Genomic DNA, 25,346 nt, shown 5'->3' with positions numbered 1-25,346 from the left:
CCACACAGAACAGTGATAAACGAACTAGCCTAGATGTTGATTTTGTGTGGGTACACAGCCAGCCACACAGAACAGTGATAAACGAATTAGCCTAGATGTTGATATTTTTTTTGTGTGGGTACAAAGCCAGCCACACAGAACAGTGATAAACGAACTAGCCTAGATGTTGATTTTGTGTGGGTACAAAGCCAGCCACACAGAACAGTGATAAACGAACTAGCCTAGATGTTGATTTTGTGTGGGTACACAGCCAGCCACACAGAACAGTGATAAACGAATTAGCCTAGATGTTGATATTTTTTTTGTGTGGGTACAAAGCCAGCCACACAGAACAGTGATAAACGAACTAGCCTAGATGTTGATATTTTTTTTGTGTGGGTACAAAGCCAGCCACACAGAACAGTGATAAACAAACTAGCCTAGATGTTGATGTTTATTTTGTGTGGGTACAAAGCCAGCCACACAGATGTTATCAGTGATTGTGCCACAAAGGGAAAGGGGTTTCATATTTGAAGTGCATAGGCATTACAAAAATGAATTTGTCAAATTGAACACCAGTGTATTTACACAAGACATATGACCCTTATTTTATTGAGTAGTTTCATCTTACCGGTTCATACATAAAACATTCTCCATTCAGGCTGCAAAGATGCAGATTTCTTTCTTAATAAAATGATACTTTGGGATTTTGTTAACGAAGCCCTTTATCTACTTCCCCAGAGTCAGATTAACTCACGGATACCGTTTTATGTCTCTGCATTCAGCACGAAGGAAGTCAAAGGTAGTTTTGCAAGCCAAATGCTAACTAGCTTTAGTGCAATGACTGGAAGTGTATGGTTTCTACTAGCATGCTAGCAGTTAACATAGACTTCCTGTCACCGTGCTAATGCTACTTAGCAACGTCCTTCAAAACTGAACACAGAGATATAAACATGGTATCCACGAGTTCATTTGACTCTGGGGAACTAGTTATATAAAGGGCTTCATTGCCAAAATCTTAAAGTATCCCTTTAACTTGATTTAATGGTGAGAAGGCAGGGGGTGGGGGGGGGGATATGAGTACTTTATTTATGAAATCATTTTCCACCTCCTTGCTAGAGTGGATCCTTGGAATGCTATTCCCGGATGTTGCATATTAAGTTCAGCTCATCTGCTGACTGAACATAGGTGCAACATCAGGAAGTAGCATTAGCCACTAGCAGTGGTAGAAAATGTGTTTCCCATGTTTTTTCCCTGCCTTTTCTCAATAAAATCGAGTCAAGGAAGAAATTGACGGCTTTGCAGCCGGGGTGGAGAATGTTTTATGTACGAACCGGTCCACCGGTCCACGGGTGTTCAGCCGGCTGCATGCAGTCCCTTTAAGATGAAGGTAAAATGAAACGACTCAATATCGCCATCTGACGACATTTGGGCTACTGTATAATGTGTCAAATACGCGGAACATTAAACACGTGGAACCTAAAAATTAGGGTTGAGAAATTTGGGGACTCTTTAAGAGCGGATCAGGTAGGAGAAAATGCAGAAAATTCTAATGAATGTTAATATGCAATTAAAATTCAAAGCTAGCTTTTAACTTCCTAAAAACGTATGTGAATGTCGATATGTAATTAATACTTTGATATGGCGAATAACAACGGTAACTAACGCAAGTTACATTTACCAAAAATGGTGGCGCCCATATAAATAACACTGCAAACATTACATTATCTAGCTACTAATAAACACATGTTTGTACCTTCAGATCTTTTACTTTCCTGCTAAATGTAGACTGTCAAGGTAAGTGGAGTAGCCTGCTATGTCCAATGCACCTGTTTGCTAACTTAGCTCGTATTAGAAAACCATCTAACGTTAATGACAGTAACGTTACATTATTCTGCGCAGTGCAATTTGTTTGCGTATTCTGTAATGTTGTCCAGCTAAATTGAATCTGAATGATAGCTGGTACTGTTGTGCAGACGGGGGACGTGTGTTCATTGCTTACCACGACAATTTAGTTGTTTACCTTTTTGTTCTTTGCCATTTTTTTCCCAGGCATGTTAATAACCACACGTCGCTGTGCGAAAGCACTGCAGCTCACCCTCGCGGTGATCAAGCCCGATGCAGTGGCGCATCCTGTCATCTTGGAGGTCAGTGAGAGCCAATGGCATTTGCGTTTGTTTAATGGAATCTGTGATTGTAAATACTGGCTACATTTATACTGTAGGCTATAGACACACACACACACACATACATTAGGCTATTCAGATAACATTTTTGAAATCATGTGTTTTTGTGGATCAAATTACAATTATCCACATCACATATCAGCCATTTCAGATTAGCTACTGTTTGAAAACACATATTGCACAGACAAAAGGGGGAATAAATATCTTATGGTTAGTTACCAGTATGATAGTATCTTGTGGCTAGTTACCGGTGTGATGGTATCTTGTGGTTAGTTACCGGTGTGATAGTATCTTGTGGTTAGTTACCGGTGTGATAGTATCTTGTGGTTAGTTACCGGTATGATAGTATCTTGTGGTTAGTTACCAGTATGATAGTATCTTGTGGTTAGTTCCCGGTGTGATAGTATATTGTGGTTAGTTACCGGTGTGATAGTATCTTGTGGTTAGTTACCGGTGTGATAGTATCTTGTGGTTAGTTACCAGTATGATAGTATCTTGTGGTTAGTTACTAGTATGATAGTATCTTGTGGTTAGTTACCGGTGTGATAGTATCTTGTGGTTAGTTACCAGTATGATAGTATCTTGTGGTTAGTTACCGGTGTGATAGTATCTTGTGGTTAGTTACCGGTGTGATAGTATCTTGTGGTTAGTTACCGGTGTGATAGTATCTTGTGGTTAGTTACCAGTATGATAGTATATTGTGGTTAGTTACCAGTGTGATAGTATCTTGTGATTAGTTACCGGTATGATAGTATCTTGTGGTTAGTTACCGGTGTGATAGTATCTTGTGGTTAGTTACCGGTGTGATAGTATCTTGTGGTTAGTTACCGGTGTGATAGTATCTTGTGGTTAGTTACCGGTGTGATAGTATCTTGTGGTTAGTTACCGGTGTGATAGTATCTTGTGGTTTGTTACCAGTGTAATAGTATCTTGTGGTTAGTTACTAGTATGATAGTATCTTGTGGTTAGTTACCGCTGTGATAGTATTTTTGCCTATTGTGAACACTTGATCATTTTAGGAGTTGATCACATCAGCTTTTCAAAAACATTGATTGTGAGAAGATGATTTATGAAGTCATTTTCAATGGTCCATAGCAAACACCAATTTCAGCTGCATCTTCAATGAAATGTTATCATCCACACAATTGGAGAGTGGACAGAGCTTATTGGCATGTTCTAATTTTGCACATAGGATTATAAATAAACTGAATGAGAGGCAACAAGCCATTATTTAGACTTCTCTGTTCTTTTCTTTTCTGATTTAATTACCTTGCCCACTGGCTCAAAGAAAGGAGAGGGAAAAATGCAATGATCATCAAAGATTCAATTTAAATCACTGTTCTATTTAAATACTTCAGTTCCTTTAAAGCTGATTGTCTGTCTCCCTTTATCTGCACAGGAAGGCAGTTTGAGGGGGTCGGGATTTCTAAGATGTAATAATATCCATCAATATTGGGCTGTTGACATTTTTTCAGAGTTCCAAAATTTTAAAAGGTGTAAATAAGATTTATGACTGAGAACTCAACAATGGTGATGATATCCACTGGAGTCCCACATTGTAGGTGAAAGTCTAGTATACAGATGAGAGTAGTACTGTATACTCTATTTAGTATCTGGATGAGAAGTAACGCCTCTCTCCCTTCCAGGCCCTTCACCAGATAATCTTAGAGAACAGGAAGTAATATATAGTTCTCTACCTTCCAGGCCCTTCACCAGATAATCTTAGAGAACAGGAAGTAATATATAGTTCTCTACCTTCCAGGCCCTTCACCAGATAATCTTAGAGAACAGGAAGTAATATATAGTTCTCTACCTTCCAGGCCCTTCACCAGATAATCTTAGAGAACAGGAAGTAATATATAGTTCTCTACCTTCCAGGCCCTTCACCAGAGAATCCTAGAGAACAGGAAGTAATATATACTTCTCTACATTCCAGGCCCTTCACCAGAGAATCCTAGAGAACAACTTCATCATTGTCAGGTCCAAAGACCTGGTGTGGAGGAGACAGGACTCTGAGAAGTTCTACTCTGAACATGCAGGTAAGGTTCTAGATGGCTCTACCGTCAAATAAGAACGTATCTTTATGGGTTCTATTCGGAACATGCAGGTAAGGTTCTAGATGGTTCTACCGTCAAATTAGAACGTATCTTTATGGGTTCTATTCGGAACATGTAGGTACATTTTATAAGCTAGATATGGTTCTACCATAGAAAACATATTAGCTTTATATGTATTGTAATGAAACAGGCAGGGAGAGTGAGCTTGTCTGTGGTGATATTCCTGACACCGGTGTAATGAAACAGGCAGGGAGTGCGGTTCGAATCCCTCAACCTTCTGGCCCGTAGCTCTGCGCTCCATAGACTGTGCCACAAAAAGCTTGTGTGGCAGAGACAATATCTGGAGTTATGAACACATGGTCGCCACAGTATTCTCTATGGGTTTTCTTCTGAGCACGCAGCTGAAGGCTGAAGCTAACCTTCGAAGGCTGAAGCTAACCGTCGAAGGCTGAAGCCAACCGTCGAAGGGCTGAAGCCAACCGTCGAAGGGCTGAAGCCAACCGTCGAAGGGCTGAAGCCAACCGTCGAAAGACTTAAGCCAACCGTCGAAGGCTGAAGCCAACCGTCGAAGGCTGAAGCCAACCGTCGAAGGCTGAAGCCAACCGTCGAAAGGCTGAAGCTAACCGTCGAAGGCTGAAGCCAACCGTCGAAGGCTGAAGCTAAACAGAAGGAATGCTATGGACACCGTCTGGTAATAAAATGTTGTCCAGTTGTAGCCGCTACAATCACAACAAACTTCAAATGTCCGACAGACCCATGTTTATTATGTGGAGTCTGCTAGAAATTAATTATCCATTTTCCTGCTTGAACAACTTTTAACTGTGACAAGCTTTTTAAGGCACAGCTTCAACTACAGCTTTAAAAGCACAATTCGTTTTTATTTCCCCTTTATTTAACCAGGTAGGCTAGTTTAGAACAAGTTCTCATTTACAACTGCGACCTGGCCAAGATGAAGCAAAGCAGTGCGACACAAACAACAGAGTTACACACAGAGAAAAACAAACAGACAGTCAATAACACAATAGAAGAAGTCTATATACAGTGTGTGCAAATGAGGTAAGATAAGGGAGGTAAGGCAAAAAATAGGAGTTGGTCCTCCTTTGCTGCAATAACAGCCTCCACTCTTCAGGGAAGGCTTTCCACTAGATGTAGGAACAGGGACCTCGTTTTGTGCACGGGGGCATTGTCATGCTGAAACAGAAAAGGGCCTTCCCCAAACTGTTGCCACATTTGGAAGCACAGAATCGTCCAGAATGTTATTGTATGCTGTAGCGTGGTTCGTTCTGCGCTGTGTACTTTTAATTAGGACGCTGCCACAACTGGAGGTCTGCTGGTTGAATTATTTTTATTTCGACTGCACACGAAGAGACACACACATTATGTTAACCCTTGGCGCAGTCCTAGCTCTCAGGCACCTGCGCCAGCACACGGACACTCACTCAAACACTGTCCCAAGTACTCACAAGCTACAATAGGTACCCTAGTTAACGAGCTTGGTTAAACTTGTTAACATACATATTTATCTTGTCCACATTGTAACAAACTTATGGTTGCATAACAGCACATTGTGTAACATTACCACGGTTTTATATTGAACAATTTCGGAGCCAAGGACAACATACCTTGCTAGCTGAAGGTCAGGCAAAAGAGAACAACAGATAACCCACGATGGGCCAAACCAAAATATACAAAACTTTTACAATCACATGTATGTACAATATTGATATGGAAAAGTGTTTGTAACACCAAAGAAGAACATTAGCTATGTAGCTGTAATTAAATATAAAAAAAACCCCACACTGAATTATTATTATTATCAAATGATTAACATCCCCTCTTGACCTATTTGAATTGGTCCTTGTGTGCAACTTGGTGCATAATCTAGGGGAACAACATCACACTGCTACATATGCTGTAGCGTTAAGATTTCCCTTCGCTGAGATTCAGCCCAGAACCATTATTACTCTTCCACCAAACTTTACAGTGGGCATTCGATGTTCTCCTGGCATCCTGAGTGTTGCAGCGGTCTAAGGCACTGCATCTCAGTGCTAGAGGAGTCACCACAGACCCGGGTTCGGTCCCGGGCTGTATCACAACCGGGCTGTGATCGGGAGTCCCATAGGGTGGCGCACAATTGGCCCAGAATCATCCGGGTTTGGCCGGTGTAGGCCGTCATTGTAAAATAAGAATGATTCTTAACTGACTTGCCCAGTTAAATAAAGGTTAAATAAAAACATTTTAAATATGCCAAACCCACATTCGTCCGTCGGACTGCTAGATGGTGAAGCGTGATTCATCACTCCAGAGAACGTGTTTCCACTGCTCCAGAGTCCAATGGCGGCGAGCTTTACATCACTCCAGCCAACACTTGTGTGCGGCTGCTTGGCCATGGAAATCCATTTTCATGAAGCTCCTGATGAACAGTTCTTGTGCTGACGTTGCTTCCAGAGGCAGTTTTGAACTCAGTAGTGAGTGTTGCAACCGTGGACAGACGATTTTTACGAGCTACTCGCTTCAGCACGAGGCGGTCCCACTCTGTGAGCTTGTGTGGCCTACCACTTCACGGCTGAGCCGTTGTTGCTCCTAGACGTTTCCACTTTACAATAGCAGCACTTACTGTTGACCGGGGGAAGCTCTAGCAGGGCAGAAATTTGATAAACTGACTTGTTGGAAAGGTGGCATCCTATGACGGTGCCACGTTGATAGTCACGTTGATAGAGTTCTTCAGTAAGGCCATTCTATGGTCAATGTTTGTCTATGGAGATTGCATGGCGGTGTGCTTGATTTTATACAACTGTCAGCAGTGGGTGTGGCAAAGAGACCAGTCAAAACTCAGAATGATTCATCCAGCTCTCTTTGGTCTAAATAAGGTATATTTGTTTATTTTAAATACATTTTGCTAACATTTCTAACATTTCTAAAAAACTGTTTTTCTTTATGGGTTATTGTGTGTAGATGGATTGAGATTTTGTTAAGATAAAAAAAAAAATCCATGTTCTAATACGGCTGTAACTTAACATAATGTGGAAAATGTCAAGGGGTCTGAATACTTTCTGAATACACTGTGTATGTATATATATATATATATATTGATTATCTTGATCAGATGTTTACTTCGTTTTTTCCCTCATGTTAAAGAATCCAGCAAATGCCTTTATTGCAATAATAATCCATTTAGCAGACTGTTTTTATTTATTTTTATCCAAAGGGAGTTAAGTCATTTTTTAAATTTGACCTTTATTTAAGTCCGTTAAGAACAAATTCTTATTTTCAATGATGGCCTAGGAACAGTGGGTTAACTGCCTTGTTCAGGGGCAGAACGACAGATTTTTAGCCTTGTCTGCTCGGGGATTTGGATCTTGCAACCTTCCGGTTACTAGTCCAACGCTCTAACCACTAGGCTACCTGCTGCCCCAAATGCAAGCATACATGTTTCCATGGGGATAAGCACCAGGCTCTACCAACTAACAACCACCACATAGAACCGCTTCATACTGCCTCGTATCACCACATAGAAGCATCTCGTATCGCCAAATAGAACCACCACGTATCACCAAATAGAACCTCCTCGTATCACCACATAGAACCACCTCGTATCATCACATAGAACAACCTCATAGAACCACCTCATATCACCACATAGAACCACCACGTATCACCACATATAACCACCACGTATCACCACATAGAACCACCTCATATCACCACATAGAACCTTCACGTATCACCACATAGAACCTCCACGTATCACCACATAGAACCTCCTCGTATCACCACATAGAACCTCCTCATAGAACCACCAATTATCACCACATAGAACCTCCTCGTATCACCACATAGAACCTCCTCATAGAACCACTGCATATCACCACATAGAACCTCCTCATAGAACCACCTCATATCACCACATAGAACCACCACGTATCACCACATAGAACCACCTCATAGAACCTCCTCGTATCACCAAATAGAACCGCCACGTATCACCACATAGAACCGCCACGTATCACCACATAGAACCTCCTCGTATCACCAAATAGAACCGCCACGTATCACCACATAGAACCGCCACGTATCACCACATAGAACCACCGCATAGAACCGCCACGTATCACCACATAGAACCGCCACGTATCACCACATAGAACCGCCACGTATCACCACATAGAACCGCCGCGTATCACCACATAGAACCGCCACGTATCACCACATAGAACCGCCACGTATCACCACATAGAACCGCCACGTATCACCACATAGAACCACCGCGTATCACCACGTAGAACCACCATATATCGTTGATGCGTCTTTGTGTGTTTTGTCTCATCTCTCAGGACGGTTCTTCTACCAAAGACTGGTTGAGTTCATGTCCAGGTAAGCTTCAAGTCATTTCTCCTCACACTTTTTAATGTAGCGATCATAACTTTAATGTGTGTGCCAAATGGCACCCTATTTGGACTAAAGTAGTGTACTATGTAGGGGATAGGCTGCCATTTGGTACGCAAGCCTCTGACTCATATTCATTGTATAACTTCCCCTTTATCAAATTGTATTGGTCACATACACATATTTACCTTTATCTCCCGCTGTAAGGTGATGCAAGCGCTGTTGAATGTGAAGACAAAAGCATCTTGACATCTAAACACAGATATGTCACTTCGACTCGATGGCGTATCTTCGTCCACCTCTGCTATTTTGTCCAATTATTGGACAAAAGAGTTGATCTGATTGGTCAACGGATCAATTAGTGGAAAGAGAATCAGAATTGGTCTGCCTGTGTAAACGCGGCCGTTGTCACATTCATTCTGCTGAGATGCAATCACATGGAAACTCAAGTACTGGGGCCGGATTCACAAAACCTTAAGGACACTTGGGTCGGCAGGTAGCCTAGTGGTTAGAGCGTTGGGCCAGTAACCGAAAGGTTGCTATATCAAATCCCTGAGCTGACAAGGTAAAAATCTGTCGTTCTGCCCACTGTTCCTAGGCCGTCATTGTAAATAAGAATTTGTTCTTTAACTGACTTGCCTAGTTAAATAAAGGTTAAATAAAATTAAGAAGAAATATCTTCTTAACTGCCATTTTTCCCCTTAACTTAAGAAGAAAGTTAAGCAAAGTTGCTATTCCTCAATAAAGTTACTGGAAATGTTCTTTAGGTTTTTCTTAAGTTTCTTCCGAAGAAAAAAGTTAAGAAGAAATGGGATTCTTGAAAATAATGCTTTAGGATTTCTTCTTGGAAATGTACTTAACTTTAGGACAGCTAAACCCTTATCTTGTGCAGACTGGGCCCAGGAGGTGAGCAGTTTAAATGCCTAACTGTATTGATTAGAAAAGTTAGCCATACGAACCACTTCTATCTGTCCAGCTATACGAACCACTTCTATCAGTCCAGCTATACGAACCACTTCTATCAGTCCAGCTATACGAACCACTTCTATCAGTCCAGCCATACGAACCACTTCTATCAGTCCAGCCATACGAACCACTTCTATCTGTCCAGCCATACGAACCACTTCTCTCCATCCAGTCATACGAACCACTTCTCTGTCCAGCCATACGAACCACTTCTATCAGTCCAGCTATACGAACCACTTCTATCTGTCCAGCTATACGAACCACTTATCAGTCCAGCCATACGAACCACTTCTATCTGTCCGGCTATACGAACCACTTATCAGTCCAGCCATACGAACCACTTCTCTCCATCCAGTCATACGAACCACTTCTATCTGTCCAGCTATACGAACCACTTCTATCTGTCCAGCCATACGAACCACTTCTATCAGTCCAGCTATACGAACCACTTCTATCAGTCCAGCCATACGAACCACTTCTATCAGTCCAGCCATACGAACCACTTCTATCAGTCCAGCTATACGAACCACTTCTATCTGTCCAGCTATACGAACCACTTCTATCTGTCCAGCTATACGAACCACTTCTCTCCATCCAGTCTTATGAACCACTTCTATCAGTCCAGCTATACGAACCACTTCTATCAGTCCAGCCATACGAACCACTTCTCTGTCCAGCTATACGAACCACTTCTATCAGTCCAGCCATACGAACCACTTCTATCAGTCCAGCCATACGAACCACTTCTATCTGTCCAGCTATACGAACCACTTCTATCAGTCCAGCCATATGAACCACTTCTATCAGTCCAGCTATACGAACCACTTCTATCTGTCCAGCCATACGAACCACTTCTCTCCATCCAGTCATACGAACCACTTCTCTGTCCAGCCATACGAACCACTTCTATCAGTCCAGCTATACGAACCACTTCTATCTGTCCAGCTATACGAACCACTTATCAGTCCAGCCATACGAACCACTTCTATCTGTCCGGCTATACGAACCACTTCTATCAGTCCAGCTATACGAACCACTTATCAGTCCAGCCATACGAACCACTTATCAGTCCAGCCATACGAACCACTTCTCTCCATCCAGTCATACGAACCACTTCTATCTGTCCAGCTATACGAACCACTTCTATCTGTCCAGCTATACGAACCACTTCTATCTGTCCAGCCATACGAACCACTTCTATCAGTCCAGCTATACGAACCACTTCTATCAGTCCAGCCATACGAACCACTTCTATCAGTCCAGCCATACGAACCACTTCTATCAGTCCAGCTATACGAACCACTTCTATCTGTCCAGCTATACGAACCACTTCTATCTGTCCAGCTATACGAACCACTTCTCTCCATCCAGTCTTATGAACCACTTCTATCAGTCCAGCCATACGAACCACTTCTCTGTCCAGCTATACGAACCACTTCTCTGTCCAGCTATACGAACCACTTCTCTGTCCAGCCATACGAACCACTTCTATCCGTCCAGACATACGAACCACTTCTCTGTCCAGCTATACGAACCACTTCTCTCCATCCAGCCATACGAACCACTTCTATCAGTCCAGCTATACGAACCACTTCTATCAGTCCAGCCATACGAACCACTTCTATCAGTCCAGCTATACGAACCACTTCTACCAGTCCAGTCATACGAACCACTTCTATCAGTCCAGTCATACGAACCACTTCTATCAGTCCAGTCATACGAACCACTTCTATCAGTCCAGTCATACGAACCACTTCTATCAGTCCAGTCATACGAACCACTTCTATCAGTCCAGTCATACGAACCACTTCGTATGGGAGGGGGGGGGGGTCTTTGAGTAGGATGTCTCTGAGTGGATCTGGTCTTTTACCATGTTTTCATCAGACGAACATTTTAAGCAAACACTCACTGCATTTTGACCTGTAGTCCCAATTTATATTTACAAAGCAAATATAATTTGAGGCCATCACTGGCTGGATATTTTAGAGATGATACTCTTGTGCTGATGTTTCCTACCTCACACAGATTAGGTGGAACTCTTTGTCAAAAGGCTCCCTAGGCTTAACCTTTTCCCCCCCATTGCTCTGTTGTGATTCAGTGGTCCGATGCGGGCCTACGTCCTGGCTAGAGAGGACGCCATAACCCACTGGAGAGAACTGATGGGTCCTACCAAGGTGTTCAGGGCCCGCTATACCTCTCCCTTATCCATCAGAGCCCAATACGGACTCACTGACACCAGGAATACCACACACGGCTCTGGTAAGTGCCCCCAGGGCTCTTGTAGGTCTGGTAAGTGCCCCCAGGGCTCTTGTAGGTCTGGTAAGGCCCCCAGGGCTCTTGTAGGTCTGGTAAGGCCCCCATGGCTCTTGTGGGTCTGGTAAGGCCCCCAGGGCTCTTGTGGGTCTGGTAAGGCCCCCAGGGCTCTTGTGGGTCTGATAAGGCCCCCAGGGCTCTTGTGGGTCTGGTAAGGCTGCTTTTTTAAATAATGCAATAGTTTTGACCAGGGCTCAGGGTTTGGTGCTTTTAAAAAATATGTATTGACTATCTATTTATTGATCTCGTTGAGTCCCATTGAGATAGAATAGAAATCACAAGCCTCGCTGATCCACTTTTCAAGTAGCAGATCAATGGCATGAGGGTTTTTTCCTCTGTCCTGGTATTATCTACACACACACATGGCTTCATCCTCTCTACACTGAGCGCCGTTTTTCTAATAGACGATTGTAGGATGTAGCTGTTGTTACTGAGTGTGTGTCTAATAGAAGATTGTAGGATGTAGCTGTTGTTATTGAGTGTGTGTCCTGCCACGCTGAACAAAGAGAAACATTGATGATGTTCAGGGGAACAGCAGTGAACTGATCTGTAGATCAAGGGTCTCTGGCATGCACACACATACTTTCTTACATACATTTTCAGGACTTAACTATTTTAATAAATACAGGACATGGGAAAAAAAAGTCCAGACCTCAAAAATAAAATCTTGTTTTCTTACCTTGTTACCACATTCTGGTCCTGATAATGTAGGGAGACACACACACACACACACACACGTTTCTGTATGAGGGACCATACACACTGTTTCTGTATGAGGGACCACACACACACAACACCCACAACAGTTATTTATAGCTGTCAATCAAATGATCTAGGTATTAATTGTGTGTGATAGCTATCAATATAGGTTTTGTATTAGACAACCAGAATCATTTGAGTAATCTCCTCTACTGATTTGCAGTCTACAATACTTTGGGGGCATCGCAGCTCATATACAACTTTATCTTCATATTTTGTCTGGTGCTGGTGGTTGAGACTCCTGACCATAAACTGTATGCCATAACTTTAATAACATCGATGTCATTTAAAGATTTAGTTGATTCTACTAATATTCATTTCCATAAACCCTTTAATAAACTCTTGATGTTGTGTAATAATCTTGTGTAATAACATAACATGCCAAAGTAAATACCCAAGCTTGGGCTAATTAAAATTCTTCTCATGAAGGAATGTTTAAAATTCTTCTCATGAAGGAATGTTTAAAATTCTTCTCATGAAGGAATGTTTAAAATTCTTCTCATGAAGGAATGTTTAAAATTCTTCTCATGAAGGAATGTTTAAAATTCTTCTCATGAAGGAATGTTTAAAATTCTTCTCATGAAGGAATGTTTAAAATTCTTCTCATGAAGGAATGTTTAAAATTCTTCTCATGAAGGAATGTTTAAAATTCTTCTCATGAAGGAATGTTTAAAATTCTTCTCATGAAGGAATGTTTAAAATTCTTCTCATGAAGGAATGTTTAAAATTCTTCTCATGAAGGAATGTTTAAAATTCTTCTCATGGAGGAATGTTTAAAATTCTTCTCATGAAGGAATGTTTAAAATTCTTCTCATGAAGGAATGTTTAAAATTCTTCTCATGAAGGAATGTTTAAAACTCTTCTCATGAAGGAATGTTTAAAACTCTTCTCAGGGAGGAATGTTTAAAATTATTCTCATGAAGGAATGTTTAAAATTATTCTCATGAAGGAATGTTTAAAACTCTTCTCATGAAGGAATGTTTAAAACTCTTCTCAGGGAGGAATGTTTAAAATTATTCTCATGAAGGAATGTTTAAAATTATTCTCATGAAGGAATGTTTAAAATTATTCTCATGAAGGAATGTTTAAAATTCTTCTCATGAAGGAATGTTTAAAATTCTTCTCATGAAGGAATGTTTAAAATTCTTCTCATGAAGGAATGTTTTTAAAATTCTTCTCATGAAGGAATGTTTAAAATTCTTCTCATGAAGGAATGTTTAAAATTCTTCTCATGAAGGAATGTTTAAAATTCTTCTCATGAAGGAATGTTTAAAATTCTTCTCATGGAGGAATGTTTAAAATTCTTCTCATGAAGGAATGTTTAAAATTCTTCTCATGAAGGAATGTTTAAAATTCTTCTCATGAAGGAATGTTTAAAACTCTTCTCATGAAGGAATGTTTAAAACTCTTCTCAGGGAGGAATGTTTAAAATTATTCTCATGAAGGAATGTTTAAAATTATTCTCATGAAGGAATGTTTAAAACTCTTCTCAGGGAGGAATGTTTAAAATTATTCTCAGGGAGGAATGTTTAAAATTCTTCTCATGAAGGAATGTTTAAAATTCTTCTCATGAAGGAATGTTTAAAATTCTTCTCATGAAGGAATGTTTAAAATTCTTCTCATGAAGGAATGTTTAAAATTCTTCTCATGAAGGAATGTTTTTAAAATTCTTCTCATGAAGGAATGTTTAAAATTCTTCTCATGAAGGAATGTTTAAAATTCTTCTCATGAAGGAATGTTTAAAATTCTTCTCATGAAGGAATGTTTAAAATTCTTCTCATGAAGGAATGTTTAAAATTCTTCTCATGAAGGAATGTTTAAAATTCTTCTCACGAAGGAAATGTTTAAAATTCTTCTCATGAAGGAATGTTTAAAACTCTTCCTGTTTCCAGATTCGTCGGAGTCGGCGCGGAGGGAGATCAGTTTCTTCTTCCCAGACTTCAGTCAGGAGACGTGGATGGAGAGAGAGGAGCTGAGGTTCAGGAAGGGACGCATGGAGTACAACCAGAAGAAACAGATACACACGTTACCAGTTCACAGCTAACTGCTGATCTCAGTACACATTTAAACAAATACTTGACTGGACCAGGTGCCTGCGTTCATAAAATGTCTCAGTAAGAGTGTACAGTATATAACAGAACCAGTCAAAAGTTTGGACACACCTTCTCGCTCAAGGGTTTTTATTTGTACTATTGTCTACATTGTAGAATAATAGTGAAGACATCAAGACTATGAAATAACACATATGGTATCATGTGGTATCCAAATAAAAGTGTTAAACAAATCAAAATATATTTTATATTTGAGAATTTTCAAAGTAGCCACCCTTTTGCCTTGATGACAGCTTTGTACACGCTTGGCATTCTCTCAACCAGCTTCACCTGGAATGCTTTCCCATCAATGTTGAAGGAGTTCCCACATATGTTGAGCACTTGTTGGCTGCTTTTCCTCCACTCAATTCAACCATGATGGCCTGATTCACGCAGTCTCCTCAGAACAGTTGAGGTTGAGATGTGTCTGTTACTTGAACTCTGGGAAGCATTTTCTGAGGCCGGTAACTCTAATGAACTTATCCTCTGCAGCAGAAGTAACTCTGGGTCTTCCTTTCCTGTGGCGGTCCTCAGGAGAGCCAGTTTCATCATAGCGCTTGATGGTTTTTGCGACTGCACTTGAAGAAACTTTAAAAGTTTTAGAAATTTTCCGGATTGACTGACCTTCATGTCTTAAGGTAATGATGGACTGTCATTTCTCTTTGCTTATTTGAGCTGTTCTTTCCATAATATGGACTTGGTCTTTTACCAAATAGGGCTATCTTCTGTATACCACCCCTACCATGTCACAACACAACTGATTGGCTCAAACTCATTAAGAAGGAAAGAAATTCCACAGATGAACTTTTAACAAGGCACACCAGTTAATTGAAATGCATTCCAGGTGACTACCTCATGAAGCTGGTTGAGAGAATGTCAAGGGAGTGCAAAGCTGTCATCAAGGCAAAGGGTGGCTACTTTGAAGAATCTCATATAAAATATTTTTTTGGGTTACTACATGATTCCATGTGTTATTCATAGTTTTGTCGTCTTCACTATTATTCTACAATATAGAAAATAGTAAATATAAAGATGTACTTTATGCACCATGGACAATATTCCAATCACAATTGTCTGCAGTTGATACTACGTAAATAATGCAACGTCTATGACTTTAAAAAAGGAAATGAAACCACAAAACACTCGCACGTCATGTTTTATTGTCAGCACAAATGTACACTGTGCATATCGATAAACATGAACTAAAGAGCCAAAACGACCTGACGAAGGTCTGTTACTTTAGAATGTACAAATAGACCGTATACTTACTGAGGCGGTTTACCATTGAATAGAAAAACGCAATTGAAAACTGCTGTGTTCGTATGCTGTGACCTGTGACCCTCGTTTCCCCTTTTCAGATTCAATATTCAAACCAGGGAAATCCTAAGCCATTGCCAACTGCTTTCATTGTACATTTTTCAATTTGAATTGGAGATGTGTTTAAATTTACTCTTTCCCCCTGCTCTTTACCCACTCCCCCCCCCCCTGCTCTCTACCCACTCTCCCCCCCTGCTCTTTACCCACTCTCCCCCCCCTGCTCTTTACCCACTCCCCCCCCCCCTGCTCTTTACCCACTCCCCCCCCCCTGCTCTTTACCCACTCTCCCCCCTGCTCTTTACCCACTCCCCCCTGCTCTTTACCCACTCCCCCCCCTGCTCTTTACCCACTCCCCCCTGCTCTTTACCCACTCTCCCTCCTGCTCTTTACCCACTCCCCCTGCTCTTTACCCACTCTCCCCCCTGCTCTTTACCCACTCTCCCCCCTGCCCTTTACCCACTCTCCCCCCTGTTCTTTACCCACTCTCCCCCTGCTCTTTACCCATTCCCCCCTGCTCTTTACCCACTCTCCCCCCTGCTCTTTACCCACTCCCCCCTGCTCTTTACCCACTCCCCCTGCTCTTTACCCACTCCCCCCTGCTCTTTACCCACTCCCCCTGCTCTTTACCCACTCTCCCCCTGCTCTTCACCCACTCTCCCCCTTGCTCTTTACCCACTCTCCCCCCTGCTCTTTACCCACCCCCCCCCCTGCTCTTTACCCACTCTCACCCCCTGCTCTTTACCCACTCTCCCCCCTGCTCTTTACCCATTCCCCCCTGCTCTTTACCCACTCCCCCTGCTCTTTACCCACTCCCCCCTGCTCTTTACCCACTCCCCCCTGCTCTTTACCCACTCTCCTCCCTGCTCTTTACCCACTCTCCCCCCTGCTCTTTACCCACTCTCCCCCCTGCTCTTTACCTACTCCCCCTGCTCTTTACCTACTCCCCCCTGCTCTTTACCCACTCTCCCCCCTGCTCTTTACCCACCCCCCTGCTCTTTACCCACTCCCCCCTGCTCTTTACCCACTCTCCCCCCTGCTCTTTACCCACTCTCCCCCCTGCTCTTTACCCACTCTCCCCCCTGCTCTTTACCCACTCCCCCTGCTCTTTACCCACTCCCCCCTGCTCTTTACCCACCCTCCCCCTGCTCTTTACCCACCCCCCCCTGCTCTTTACCCACTCTCCCCCCTGCTCTTTACCCACTCTCCCCCCTGCTCTTTACCCACTCTCCCCCCTGCTCTTTACCCACCCCCTGCTCTTTACCCACTCTCCCCCTGCTCTTTACCCACTCTCCCCCCTGCTCTTTACCCACTCTCCCCCCTGCTCTTTACCCACTCTCCCCCCTGCTCTTTACCCACTCTCCCCCCTGCTCTTTACCCACTCTCCCCCCTGCTCTTTACCCACTCTCCCCCTGCTCTTTACCCACTCTCCCCCCTGCTCTTTACCCACTCTCCCCCCTGCTCTTTACCCACTCTCCCCCTGCTCTTTACCCACTCTCCCCCCTGCTCTTTACCCCCCTCCCCCCTGCTCTTTACCCACTCTCCCCCCTGCTCTTTACCCACTCTCCCCCCTGCTCTTTACCCCCTCCCCCCCTGCTCTTTACCCACTCTCCCCCCTGCTCTTTACCCACTCTCCCTCCTGCTCTTTACCCCCCCTCCCCCTGCTCTTTACCCACTCTCCCCCCTGCTCTTTACCCACTCTCCCCTCCTGCTCTTTACCCCCCTCCCCCCCCCTGCTCTTTACCCACTCTCCCCCCTGCTCTTTACCCACTCTCCCCCCTGCTCTTTACCCACTCTCCCCCTGCTCTTTACCCCCTCCCCCCCTGCTCTTTACCCACTCTCCCCCCTGCTCTTTTCCCACTCTCCCCCCCCTGCTCTTTACCCACTCTCCCCCTGCTCTTTACCCACTCTCCCCCCTGCTCTTTACCCACTCTCACCCCCTGCTCTTTACCCACTCTCCCCCCCCTGCTCTTTACCCACTCTCCCCCCTGCTCTTTACCCACTCTCCCCCCTGCTCTTTACCCACTCTCCCCCCTGCTCTTTACCCACTCTCCCCCTGCTCTTTACCCACTCTCCCCCCTGCTCTTTACCCCCCCCCCCTGCTCTTTACCCACTCTCCCCCCCCTGCTCTTTACCCACTCTCCCCCCTGCTCTTTACCCACTCTCCCCCCTGCTCTTTACCCACTCCCCCCCCTGCTCTTTACCCACTCTCCCCCCTGCTCTTTACCCACTCTCCCCCCTGCTCTTTACCCACCCTCCCCCCTGCTCTTTACCCACTCTCCCCCCTGCTCTTTACCCACCCTCCCCCCTGCTCTTTACCCACTCCCCCCTGCTCTTTACCCACTCTCCCCCTGCTCTTTACCCACTCTCCCCCCTGCTCTTTACCCACTCTCCCCCCTGCTCTTTACCCACTCCCCCCTGCTCTTTACCCACCCTCCCCCCTGCTCTTTACCCACTCTCCCCCCTGCTCTTTACCCACCCTCCCCCCCTGCTCTTTACCCACTCTCCCCCTGCTCTTTACCCCCCCTCCCCCTGCTCTTTACCCACTCTCCCCCCTGCTCTTTACCCACTCTCCCCCCCCTGCTCTTTACCCACTCTCCCCCCCCCTGCTCTTTACCCACCTGCCCCCCCCTGCTCTTTACCCACTCTCCCCCCTGCTCTTTACCCCCTCCCCCCCCTGCTCTTTACCCCCCCCCCCCTGCTCTTTACCCACTCTCCCCCCTGCTCTTTACCCACTCTCCCCCCTGCTCTTTACCTACTCCCCCTGCTCTTTACCTACTCCCCCCTGCTCTTTACCCACTCTCCCCCCTGCTCTTTACCCACCCCCTGCTCTTTACCCACTCCCCCTGCTCTTTACCCACTCTCCCCCTGCTCTTTACCCACTCTCCCCCTGCTCTTTACCCACTCTCCCCCTGCTCTTTACCCACTCCCCCTGCTCTTTACCCACTCCCCCCTGCTCTTTACCCACTCTCCCCCCTGCTCTTTACCCACCCCCCCTGCTCTTTACCCACTCTCCCCCCTGCTCTTTACCCACCTTCCCCCTGCTCTTTACCCACTCTCCCCCCTGCTCTTTACCCACTCTCCCCCCTGCTCTTTACCCACTCTCCCCCCTGCTCTTTACCCACTCTCCCCCCTGCTCTTTACGCACTCACCCCCCTGCTCTTTACGCACTCTCACCCCCTGCTCTTTACCCACTCTCCCCCTGCTCTTTACCCACTCTCACCCCCTGCTCTTTACCCACTCTCCCCCCTGCTCTTTACCCACTCTCCCCCCTGCTCTTTACCCACTCTCCCCCTGCTCTTTACCCAACCTCCCCCCTGCTCTTTACCCACTCTCCCCCTGCTCTTTACCCAACCTCCCCCCTGCTCTTTACCCACTCTCCCCCCTGCTCTTTACCCACTCTCTCCCCCTGCTCTTTACCCACTCTCACCCCCTGCTCTTTACCCACTCTCCCCCTGCTCTTTACCCACTCTCCCCCTGCTCTTTACCCACTCTCCCCCCTGCTCTTTACCCCCTCCCCCCTGCTCTTTACCCACTCTCCCCCCTGCTCTTTACCCACTCTCCCCCTGCTCTTTACCCACTCTCCCCCCTGCTCTTTACCCACTCTCCCCCCCCTGCTCTTTACCCACTCTCCCCCCTGCTCTTTACCCACCCTCCCCCCTGCTCTTTACCCACTCTCCCCCCTGCTCTTTACCCACCCTCCCCCCCTGCTCTTTACCCACTCCCCCCCCTGCTCTTTACCCACTCTCCCCCTGCTCTTTACCCACCCTCCCCCCTGCTCTTTACCCACTCTCCCCCCTGCTCTTTCCCCACTCTCCCCCCTGCTCTTTACCCACCCTCCCCCTGCTCTTTACCCACCCTCCCCCCTGCTCTTTACCCACTCTCCCCCCTGCTCTTTACCCACTCTCCCCCCTGCTCTTTACCCACTCCCCCCCCTGCTCTTTACCCCCCTCCCCCCTGCTCTTTACCCACTCTCCCCCCCCTGCTCTTTACCCACTCTCCCCCCTGCTCTTTACCCACTCTCCCCCTGCTCTTTACCCAACCTCCCCCCTGCTCTTTACCCACTCTCCCCCCTGCTCTTTACCCAACCTCCCCCTGCTCTTTACCCACTCTCCCCCCTGCTCTTTACCCACTCTCCCCCCTGCTCTTTACCCACTCTCTCCCCCCTGCTCTTTACCCACTCTCACCCCCTGCTCTTTACCCACTCTCCCCCCTGCTCTTTACCCACTCTCCCCCCTGCTCTTTACCCACTCCCCCCTGCTCTTTACCCCCCTCCCCCCTGCTCTTTACCCACTCTCCCCCCTGCTCTTTACCCACTCTCCCCCCTGCTCTTTACCCACTCTCCCCCCTGCTCTTTACCCACTCTCCCCCCCTGCTCTTTACCCACTCTCCCCCCTGCTCTTTACCCACCCTCCCCCCTGCTCTTTACCCACTCTCCCCCCTGCTCTTTACCCACCCTCCCCCCTGCTCTTTACCCACCTTCCCCCTGCTCTTTACCCACTCTCCCCCCCCTGCTCTTTACCCACTCTCCCCCCTGCTCTTTACCCACTCTCCCCCTGCTCTTTACCCACTCTCCCCCCTGCTCTTTACCCACCCCCCCCCCTGCTCTTTACCCACTCTCCCCCCTGCTCTTTACCCACTCCCCCCTGCTCTTTACCCACTCCCCCCTGCTCTTTACCCACTCTCCCCCCTGCTCTTTACCCACCCTCCCCCCTGCTCTTTACCCACTCTCCCCCCTGCTCTTTCCCCACTCTCCCCCCTGCTCTTTACCCACCCTCCCCCCTGCTCTTTACCCACCCTCCCCCCCCTGCTCTTTACCCACTCTCCCCCCTGCTCTTTACCCACTCTCCCCCCTGCTCTTTACCCACTCCCCCCTGCTCTTTACCCCCTCCCCCCCCTGCTCTTTACCCACTCTCCCCCCTGCTCTTTACCCACTCTCCCCCCTGCTCTTTACCCCCCTCCCCCTGCTCTTTACCCACCCCCCCCCCCCTGCTCTTTACCCACTCTCCCCCCTGCTCTTTACCCACTCTGCCCCCTGCTCTTTACCCACCCTCCCCCCTGCTCTTTACCCACTCTCCCCCCTGCTCTTTACCCACTCTCCCCCCTGCTCTTTACCCACTCTCCCCCCTGCTCTTTACCCACTCCCCCCCTGCTCTTTACCCACCCTCCCCCTGCTCTTTACCCACTCTCCCCCCTGCTCTTTACCCACCCTCCCCCCTGCTCTTTACCCACTCTCCCCCCTGCTCTTTACCCCCCTCCCCCCTGCTCTTTACCCACTCTCCCCCCTGCTCTTTACCCACTCTCCCCCTGCTCTTTACCCACTCTCCCCCCTGCTCTTTACCCCCCTCCCCCCTGCTCTTTACCCACTCTCCCCCCTGCTCTTTACCCCCCCCCCCCCCTGCTCTTTACCCACTCTCCCCCCTGCTCTTTACCCACTCTCCCCCCTGCTCTTTACCCACCCACCCTCCCCCCCTGCTCTTTACCCACTCTCCCCCCTGCTCTTTACCCACTCTCCCCCCTGCTCTTTACCCACTCTCCCCCCTGCTCTTTACCCACTCTCCCCCCTGCTCTTTACCCACTCCCCCCTGCTCTTTACCCACTCTCCCCCCTGCTCTTTACCCACTCTCCCCCCTGCTCTTTACCCACTCTCCCCCCTGCTCTTTACCCACTCCCCCCTGCTCTTTACCCACTCTCCCCCCTGCTCTTTACCCACTCTCCCCCCTGCTCTTTACCCACTCTCCCCCTGCTCTTTACCCACTCTCCCCCCTGCTCTTTACCCACTCTCCCCCCTGCTCTTTACCCACCCTCCCCCTGCTCTTTACCCACTCTCCCCCCTGCTCTTTACCCACTCCCCCCTGCTCTTTACCCACTCTCCCCCCTGCTCTTTACCCACCCTCCCCCTGCTCTTTACCCACCCTCCCCCCTGCTCTTTACCCACTCTCCCCCCTGCTCTTTCCCCACTCTCCCCCTGCTCTTTACCCCCCCCCCCTGCTCTTTACCCACCCTCCCCCCTGCTCTTTACCCACTCTCCCCCCTGCTCTTTACCCACTCTCCCCCCTGCTCTTTACCCACTCCCCCCTGCTCTTTACCCCCCTCCCCCCCCCTGCTCTTTACCCACTCTCCCCCCCTGCTCTTTACCCACTCTCCCCCTGCTCTTTACCCCCCCTCCCCCTGCTCTTTACCCACCCTCCCCCCTGCTCTTTACCCACCCTCCCCCCTGCTCTTTACCCACTCTCCCCCCTGCTCTTTACCCACTCTCCCCCCTGCTCTTTACCCACTCTCCCCCCCCTGCTCTTTACCCACTCTCCCCCCTGCTCTTTACCCACTCCCCCCTGCTCTTTACCCACCCTCCCCCCTGCTCTTTACCCACTCTCCCCCCTGCTCTTTACCCACCCTCCCCCTGCTCTTTACCCACTCTCCCCCTGCTCTTTACCCCCTCCCCCTGCTCTTTACCCACTCTCCCCCTGCTCTTTACCCACTCTCCCCCCTGCTCTTTACCCACTCTCCCCCTGCTCTTTACCCACTCTCCCCCCCTGCTCTTTACCCACTCTCCCCCTGCTCTTTACCCCCTCCCCCCTGCTCTTTACCCACTCTCCCCCCCCTGCTCTTTACCCACTCTCCCCCTGCTCTTTACCCACTCTCCCCCCTGCTCTTTACCCACTCTCCCCCTGCTCTTTACCCACTCTCCCCCCTGCTCTTTACCCACCCTCCCCCCTGCTCTTTACCCACTCTCCCCCTGCTCTTTACCCACTCTCCCCCCTGCTCTTTACCCACCCACCCTCCCCCCTGCTCTTTACCCACTCTCCCCCCTGCTCTTTACCCACTCTCCCCCCTGCTCTTTACCCACTCTCCCCCTGCTCTTTACCCACTCTCCCCCCCCTGCTCTTTACCCACTCCCCCCTGCTCTTTACCCACTCTCCCCCCTGCTCTTTACCCACTCTCCCCCCTGCTCTTTACCCACTCTCCCCCCTGCTCTTTACCCACTCTCCCCCCTGCTCTTTACCCACTCTCCCCCCTGCTCTTTACCCACTCTCCCCCCTGCTCTTTACCCACTCTCCCCCTGCTCTTTACCCACTCTCCCCCCCTGCTCTTTACCCACTCTCCCCCCTGCTCTTTACCCACTCTCCCCCCTGCTCTTTACCCACCCTCCCCCCTGCTCTTTACCCACTCTCCCCCCTGCTCTTTACCCACTCTCCCCCCTGCTCTTTACCCACCCTCCCCCCTGCTCTTTACCCACTCTCCCCCCTGCTCTTTACCCACTCTCCCCCCTGCTCTTTACCCGCTCTTCCAACATGTTTTTTTCCTTTACCAACATATTCCTCCTTTTTTTTTTACCAACGTCTAAAACTTTGAGAATTGTACAGAGGATCTTGTGACGCTACTGTAGCTATCCAATAGATGAAGGGTATAAATGATCATACTCCACAGATACATCTGTTTCGAATCAAGCTCTCTTCATGTAGAGCTGATACTAGATGTGTAGTCACATCAAATCATTCAGTCACTAGTTCTTACAGTCAAATTCATAAAGTCACTCGTTCACCCCCAAAAAAGTGCCTTTTCAATTATTAGACTAGATGTGTAGTCACCTCAAATCATTCAGTCACTACAGTTCGTACAGTAAGTCGTTCATCAAGTCACTAGTTCGTAAAGATTTGTTCACCCCAAAAAAAGTGCCTCTTCAATGTAGAAGACATACTTTGTAGTCTACATTTTATTTACATTTTTTTTTATCCGTCAAGACAAAACGAACACTACCCAACGAGTTGCCTATTGAAATACTAAACATATACATTACAAAACAACCTACTTCAAGACTGGTTTCCTTCAGGAACATCCGTTTTGTGTTATGTCTTCAATATGGCCGACAAGCTAGGCGGTACAGTACAGCTCAGTTCCTAACAGGTCCAAGTTCCTCTTGTGCTTTACATTTTTGTTGTCAGTATTGTGTCCATAGAGAGAGAACTGTCTTATCTAGCTTATCAGAGCTGGTATCAGGCAAGATGGTTGTGCAGCGGATTCAAACCTTATTTTCTCTCTAGTAATCTATCTCTATGGTTGTGTCTTTGTCTTTCTCGTCCTCCAATAGTCCAAATAGCGTTCGGCGTCAAATGAAAGTTTATTGGTCTTGTACACAGACGTTACCGCAGGTGCAGAGAAATGCTTGTGTTTCTAGTCCAGTAATACCTAGCAATACAAAACACATAATACCCCACAAAATAAATGATATAGGGTTAACGATGACTGGAATACAGTATATACATATGAAGTGGACAGCAGTTGTTATATAGGATGAGCCATGACTAGAATACAGTTAAAGTCGAAAGTTTACATACACTAATTTTTCAACCACTCCACAAATTTCTTGTTAACAAACTATGGTTTTGGCAAGTCGGTTAGGACATCTACTTTGTGCATGACACAAGTAATTTTTCCAACAATTGTTTATAGACAGATTATTTCACTGTTTGACAATTCCAGTTGGTCAGAAGTTTACATACACTAAGTTGACTGTGCCTTTAAACAGCTTGGAAAATTCCAGAAAATGATGTCATGGATTTAGAAGATTCTGATAGGCTAATTAACATCATTTGAGTCAATTGGAGGTGTACCTGTAGATGTATTTCAAGGCCTACCTTCAAACTCAGTGCCTCTTTGCTTGACATCATGGGAAAATCAAAAGAAATCAGCCAAGACCTCAGAAAACAATTGTAGACGTCCACAAGTCTGGTTCATCCTTGGGAGCAATTTCCAAATGCCTGAAGGTACCACGTTCATCTGTACAAACAATAGTACACAAGTATAAACACCATGGGACCACGCAGCCGTCATACCGCTCAGGAAGGAGATGCGTTCTGTCTCCTAGAGATGGATGTACTTTGGTGTGAAAAGTGCAAATCAATCCCAGAACAACAGCAAAGGACTTTGTGAAGATGCTGGTGGAAACGGGTACAAAAGTATCTATATCCACAGTAAAACGAGTCCTATATCGACATAACCTGAAAGGCCGCTCAGCAAGGAAGAAGCCACTGCTCCAAAACCGCCATTAAAAAAAAGCCAGACTAGTTTGCAACTGCACATGGGGACAAAGATTGTACCTCTTGGAGAAATGTCCTCTGGTCTGATGAAACAAAAATAGAACTGTTTAGCCATAATGACCATTGTTATGTTTGGAGGAAAAAAGGGGGTGGCTTGCAAGCCGAAGATTACCATCCCAACCATGAAGCACGGGGGTGGCAGCATCATGTTGTGGGGGTGCTTTGCTGCAGGAGGGACTGGTGCACTTCACAAAATAG

The 25,346-nt window shown here is 46.6% G+C and overlaps 1 protein-coding gene across 3 annotated transcripts; it reads left to right on the top strand.

The window, feature by feature from the left end:
- Positions 1–1,196: 1,196 nt before the first annotated feature.
- Positions 1,197–16,246, top strand: nme6 (NME/NM23 nucleoside diphosphate kinase 6). 3 transcript variants are annotated; one of them, XM_064991742.1, is made up of 7 exons: positions 1,199–1,506; positions 1,742–1,776; positions 2,032–2,126; positions 4,102–4,204; positions 8,557–8,596; positions 11,673–11,833; positions 14,539–16,246. In XM_064991742.1, the coding sequence occupies exons 3-7, from the start codon at positions 2,034–2,036 to the stop codon at positions 14,688–14,690; spliced, it is 549 nt and encodes a 182-aa protein (XP_064847814.1). In that variant the 5' UTR covers positions 1,199–1,506; positions 1,742–1,776; positions 2,032–2,033; the 3' UTR covers positions 14,691–16,246. The 3 variants fall into 3 exon arrangements, with proteins under 3 accessions (XP_064847816.1, XP_064847814.1, XP_064847815.1); XM_064991743.1 differs by lacking the exon at positions 1,199–1,506 and adding an exon at positions 1,513–1,636; XM_064991744.1 differs by lacking the exon at positions 1,742–1,776 and having other exon boundaries at positions 1,197–1,506.
- Positions 16,247–25,346: the final 9,100 nt, after the last annotated feature.

Source organism: Oncorhynchus masou, chromosome 16, assembly GCF_036934945.1.
Source record: "Oncorhynchus masou masou isolate Uvic2021 chromosome 16, UVic_Omas_1.1, whole genome shotgun sequence".
In the NCBI taxonomy this organism is placed as follows: Eukaryota; Metazoa; Chordata; class Actinopteri; order Salmoniformes; family Salmonidae; genus Oncorhynchus; species Oncorhynchus masou.
Note: the sequence above shows the minus strand (reverse complement) of the source record. Positions and strands in the feature narration are given on the sequence as shown.

What these genes read in the sequence shown, in the direction of transcription:
- nme6 (XM_064991744.1), top strand. Translation starts at nt 2,034, where the DNA reads ATGTTAATAACCACACGTCGCTGTGCGAAAGCACTGCAGCTCACCCTC. An exon ending in CGCATCCTGTCATCTTGGAG is followed by an intron (nt 2,127 to 4,101) that starts GTCAGTGAGAGC and finishes TCTACATTCCAG; the next exon opens with GCCCTTCACCAGAGAATCCT. An exon ending in GAATACCACACACGGCTCTG is followed by an intron (nt 11,834 to 14,538) that starts GTAAGTGCCCCC and finishes TCCTGTTTCCAG; the next exon opens with ATTCGTCGGAGTCGGCGCGG.